Source organism: Eurytemora carolleeae, unplaced genomic scaffold, assembly GCF_000591075.1.
Source record: "Eurytemora carolleeae unplaced genomic scaffold, Eaff_2.0 scaffold793, whole genome shotgun sequence".
NCBI lineage: Eukaryota > Metazoa > Arthropoda > Copepoda > Calanoida > Temoridae > Eurytemora > Eurytemora carolleeae.
In genome coordinates, this window is record NW_019397507.1 from 138,854 (window position 1) to 145,162 (window position 6,309).

At 35.9% G+C, this 6,309-nt stretch overlaps 1 protein-coding gene across 1 annotated transcript; it reads right to left on the minus strand.

Annotated features, from left to right (window-relative positions):
• Positions 1-1,356: 1,356 nt before the first annotated feature.
• Positions 1,357-3,850, minus strand: LOC111714643 (achaete-scute homolog 2). Its single transcript, XM_023489793.1, has one exon. The coding sequence runs from the start codon at positions 3,491-3,493 to the stop codon at positions 2,744-2,746; it is 750 nt and encodes a 249-aa protein (XP_023345561.1). The 5' UTR covers positions 3,494-3,850; the 3' UTR covers positions 1,357-2,743.
• Between the last annotated feature and the right edge of the window lie 2,459 nt (positions 3,851-6,309).

Here is a 6,309-nt window from a genome sequence, read left to right on the forward strand (position 1 = left end):
ATACAACTAAGTAAACAATTCATTCTCAAGCAAATATTAGAAAATAGAAATTCAGGCAGCGTTGCGCCACTCTTTTTAGAGCACCCCAACTCACAGGTACAGTGGCAGGTCCCACACAGGTTCAGCGCTTCAACATTTTTAAGGGAACTGTAAACTTTACCCTCAAATTTTAGAGTGATACATCCGAATCACAACTGTACTTTTAAAAACTTTCTGATCGACAATAAAAAAGATATCCATGTTTTCTCTTTGAACAATAATATTGGTTATTATAACTCTCTTAAAGTGACTTGTAGATTTCTTGCTACAGAACAAATAGAGGAAAACTTAACAATATCTTTCAAATTAAACATTAGACAAAGGTTTACACGATATAGTAGTAAATCAGACAGGACCTACTTTAATTTGAGTGTAATTACACTACACTACACACACACATACACTACACACACAACTACACTGCACACACAACTACACTACACACACAAATACACTACACACACAACTACACTACACACACAACTACACTACACGCACAAATACACTGCACACACAACTACACTACACACACAACTACACTGCACACACAACTACACTACACACACAACTACAATACACCCCCAACTACACTACACACACAACTACACTACACTTACAATTACACTAAACACACAACTACACTACACACACCCCTACACTACACACACAACTACACTACACACATAACTACACTACACACACAACTACACTACACTACACTACACAACTACACTACACACACAACTACACTACAAACACAACTACACTACACAGACAACTACACTAAACACACAACTACACTACACTTACAATTACACTACACACACAACTACACTACACACACATATACACTACTCACACAACTACACTACACACACAACTACACTACACACACAACTACACTACACACACAACTACACTACACACACAACTACACTAAACACATGACTACACTACACATACAACTACACTACACACACAACTACACTACACATACAACTACACTACACACATAACTACACTACACACACATCTACACTACACACACAACTACACTACACACACAACTACACTACACTTACACTACACACACAACTACACTTACGCTACACACACGACACCACTACACTACACTACACTACACTACACTACACTACACTACACTACACACTAATACACGCAACAGCAATATTTGTACAATGTATATTGTATGTATACCATTTTCATGCAATACAACAGTGCACAACAAATAAAGATCAAATTAAAAAAAAATAATAAACACGACACAAAACAAAAAAGAAGATGAACATTGTAAAATTTATTCAATCAACGGGAATTTACAAAAACGGTTATCACAGCCCGTATAAATTCTACACTGGAAAGTTTAAAAACTAGCCCACCGCTACAACAGGGCTCAAAGTTTACTAACTGGAGGTATATAAATGCAAATGAGACCTGTTTCGTCTTTCTTGATTTATTTAAGGCACTGGGAGAGAGATCAAAAGTTTTCAGACTTTTTAAAAATTGTTGAGTGAAAAATGCCCCAAAGAAGCGTGTGGAACAATAAAAATATTTTTACAATTATATTATCCAACCTTTAGTAGGTAGTGTAGGATAGGTTGAAAACAACTTGTCATTTTTGTAACGGATTGATTTTATCATTAATCACATCTTTCAATCATTTTACGACGCTAATCAGGCTTAATTCATGAAGGATAGGGTGAAAAACTACCTAATCATGATCAAAATTCATCAAAAATAATTCCAAATTGTATCACAAAGCAGGGATTAAATATTGCTACATTTATCTGAGAAAAAAATCAATTTGAGGCCTTTTTTGTTCGAATACAAAGCCAAAGTGTGTGGGGGACCAAAATATTAGAGGAATATGGAAAATCTACCAAAATTCAAAGCAAAATTATACTATAATATGGCCGCTCTTATTTGTACATAAAATTATAACTGGTATAAAAATAGCTGCTCTAAGGGTTCTTCTCTTTCCGAATATTGATTTCCGGTTCTGGTTCGTTTCTATCGTAGATTGTCTCATCTCGGTTGTAATCTTGCGTAGAGGTCTCCACTGCACCAATGTATTGATCCAGGCTCAGTATTGAACCTTTTATACTTTTCTATTCATCGTTGAGCTCACTCTCTATCCATCTATCCTCTCCATCGTTCAGTAACCTTTCTCAGAGAATTTAGCCGGGTTTCAATCGATTCTAGCTTCTCATATCTTTTGTGTGTATTTACACACATATATCCCCCCCGCTATAGAGATTTTAACTCTAGCAGACGAATTTTTCAAATCCAAACTATTCCTCTTTCTACTCTAATCTTCTATACTTCTGAGGATGTGTGAAATAAGCAACTGCAATAATTGCAGATTATTTGCAAATTTGCGGAATTTTCAAATTTGTTTATATTCTTCTTACATATTCCCAATTTCTATAACTCATAGACCTATGGAACTCATGGATGTCCTAGTTCTCCTAGATCCATGGAACTTCTGGATGTCCTAGTTCTCCTAGACCCTTGGAACTCCTGTATCTCCTAGATCTGTGGAACCCCTGGATTTCCTAGTTCTTCTAGATTCATGGAACTCCTGAATGTCCTAGTTCTCCTAGATCCATGGAACTCCTGGATGTCCAAGTTCTCTTAGATCTATGGAACTTCTGAATTTTGTTTCTTGCAGCCAATATTTGATCTAATATTTCTCCCACTGTATGATAGAGTTTAGTATATCCTCGTCATCCTCCTGAAAGGTACTGGAAGGGGTCGGATCCTGTGTCAGGGGTGGAGGAGGAGCAACCTGGGGAGGAAGGTGAGGAGTATACTGCTGGGGAGAGGGTTCGGAGTAAGCAGGAGAATGTGCATGTGTCTCCTTGTATCCTGGGGATATCCTGGGAGAATAGAAGTCTCTGTATGAAGAGCGTATACTAGGAGAATGTTGTGAATAGTATCCACTACTCATACTACCCGTCTCAAAACTATTGTAGGGGGAGACAGGGGAGTTCACGTTCATGGGGCTCTGCTGCATAGGGTAGTGCATGTACCCTTGGTAGGGGGTCAAGGGGTTCATGCCCCCTCCTTGTAATAGTTTAGGAGGAGTTAATGATCTACTCAGTTGAGTTTGTGGAGGTTCTTGTTTAACCTGTTGTCCTAGTCCACCTAGTCCTCCTACACCCCCTCCAGCTCGGCAAACAGACTCATGCTCATTTAGTATATTGTGGAGCTGCTGAATATAATCAACTGCAGACGACAGAATCTTTACTCGACTTATCTTCTTCTGATTTGCAGCGACTGGGATATTCGACTTAAGCTTCTCAAACCCTTGATCTATCTGTCGAACTCGATTTCGTTCTCGGGCGTTCCTTCGGACGGTTTTAGGAGGAGTTGATGGTTCGATAGGATATCCTTTCTCCGGATGAAAAGCTATTTTCCGCTTTGCCACCATTTTTCACGATCACAAATGCGGCAGAATGTGAATCAATGTCAATGTTTTTACTAAAATAATTTCCAAACACGGAAAAAAATTGTTCAAAGTTACATATCCTTAACTTGATGTGATGAGCTACCGGTTACCACTGTAGAGAAGAGGAGCTAACCCTACGACAGTCGAACTGCTACTGATACTTGGATCTCTGCACCTGGGCAAGCCACTGTTAGGTTTCCGCGGGGACCAGATAGATTCATAGTTAGATAGATAGATAGAAACCCCGGCGCGTGGATTACTAACAGTGGTATGGCGCGTGTTCCTCCGCTAACATATATAACCTGCGCACAAACTCTATCTATCTATCAGCTGCCTATACTGTCTGTTTGTTCTGAATATTGCCCCCCCCCCCCTCTCTTGTATATATTTCTAACAAAACCGACGCAAAGCGGGAATTTTAATTAATATGTTTTTCAATTTTATCTTAAATATAAAAGTAGACAAAAATTCCCAATATTTTTAATCGGAAAAAAATATTTTTTACCCCTGAAACAATTCCCCCCTTCTTCTTTCCCCTCGTTATACTGCATAAAATCCAAGCGACGCCGTCGACGTAAATGATAAGAAAAGGGCTTGGATTGCAGAGAGGGGGGGGGAGAGGGCTTTCAATAGGAGAAATCTTCTCTCCCCTCCCCTTGAAGCGTATAATTTAACTCTCCCCCCTCAAGCATGAATTTGTATGAGTGTAAGCCTTAATACTTTTACAAGAATAGGTTCTAATATCGAGCTGCATATGTTGTCTCGTGTAACAATCAATCGAACATTTGTTAGAAATTCAAGTTCTTTAATAAATATTATCCGTAATCTGTAATCTCTATAATCTTTAGAATTTTCTCAGCCCTTCTACTCCGAGGATTATCCTAACAGTATTCTTAACTTAAGAAAGAAATGGTATCCGAAAAGAAGTCACTGAAAATCTAAATTTAAACAATCTCTAAGTTCGTTCACATGGTTTAATGGTAAACAACCATATTTAGCATAGCAATCTTTAACATGAAAAAGAAGACAAAAATCTTTAACATATGCATATGAATGGCAACTTTGAACTTGGAAATGGAAAACAACAAAGAAATGGTAAACAACAAAGAAATGGTAAACAACAAAGAAATGGTAAACAACAAAGAATTGGTAAACAACAAACAAATGGTCAACAACAAAGAAATGGTAAACAATAAAGAAATGGCCAACAACAAAGAATTGGTAAACAACAATCTTTAACATATAAATGGTAAATAACCATCTTTAACATATAAATGGTAAAAAACAATCTTTAACATATAAATGGTAAACAACAATCTTTAACATATAAATGGTAAACAACCATCTTTAACATATAAATGGTAAACAACCATCTTTAACATATAAATGGTAAATAACAATCTTTAACATATAAATAGTAAACCACCATTTTTAACATATAAATGGTAAACAACCATCTTTAACATATAAATGGTAAACAACATTAAAATATTAAACTAAAATATTATCAACAGGAATGGTGAATAATAATATTGAACTTGGGATCGAATAAAACAACATCAATCTTGAACATGGTAATAACGTATCAATAACCTTAAACATAGGAATAAAACAACAACTATCTTGAACATGGGAGTAAAGCAACAACTATCTTGAACATGGGAATAAAACAACAACTATCTTGAACATGGGAATAAAACAACCACTATCTTGAACATGGTAATAACGTAACAATAATCTTAAACATGGGATAAAACATCAACTATCTTGAACATGGGAATAACGTAACAATAATCTTAAACATGGGAATAAAACAACAACTATCTTGAACATGAAAAAAAAAAAACTATCTTGAACATGGGAATAAAAACAACAACAAGATTGCACATGGGAATAAAAACAACAATTACAACATAGAAATAAAACAACCACTATATTGAACAAGGGAATAAAACAACCACTATCTTAAACATGGGAATAAAACATTACAATCATTTATTATGAACAAAGGAACAAAAAAACTACTCACTTCATATAAACATCTCCCTGCCTACCTATTACCTACCTTTCCACTCATTCATCCCTCCCTCCATCCTCCCTCCTCCCTCCTTCCAATATTTGAATGAGGCCCTAAATGAGGATTAATTACAGAAACTAATTATCAAGAACAATTAATTACAAATCTGAGACTGTCTAGTCTGGCTGGAAATCTATCTATCTATCTATCAATATATTTGTTCTACAAACACGAAAAATGATGAAATAAAACGATTGAAGGAACTTAACGATGAGATACAAATATACATAAAATAACTAAACTAAGCTGAGGAACAGAGTATAGTGTTTATTTTATATTTTAACCTAAAAAATGGTATTCACTTATCCTGCTCTGTCATAAATTGTTTTTCATGAACCCTGTTCTGTCATGAATTGGTTTTCATGTAAACTGTTCTGTGATAAATTGGTTTTTATGTACCCTGTTCTTTCATAAATTGTTTTTCATGTACCATGATCTGTAATGAATTTGTTTTCATGTACCCTGTACTGTCGTGAATTAGTTTTCTTGACCCCTTTTCTGTCATAAATTGGTTTTTATGTACCCTTTTCTACTATGAGTTGGTTTTCATGTACCCTGTTATGCCATGAACTGATTTGCATGTACCATGTTCTGTCTTATATTTGTTTTCATATTCCTTGTTACCCTGTTCTGCCATAAATTGGTTTTCATGTACCCTGTTCTTTCATGAATTGGTTTTCATGTACCCTGTTCTTTCATGAATTGGTTTTCATGTACCCTG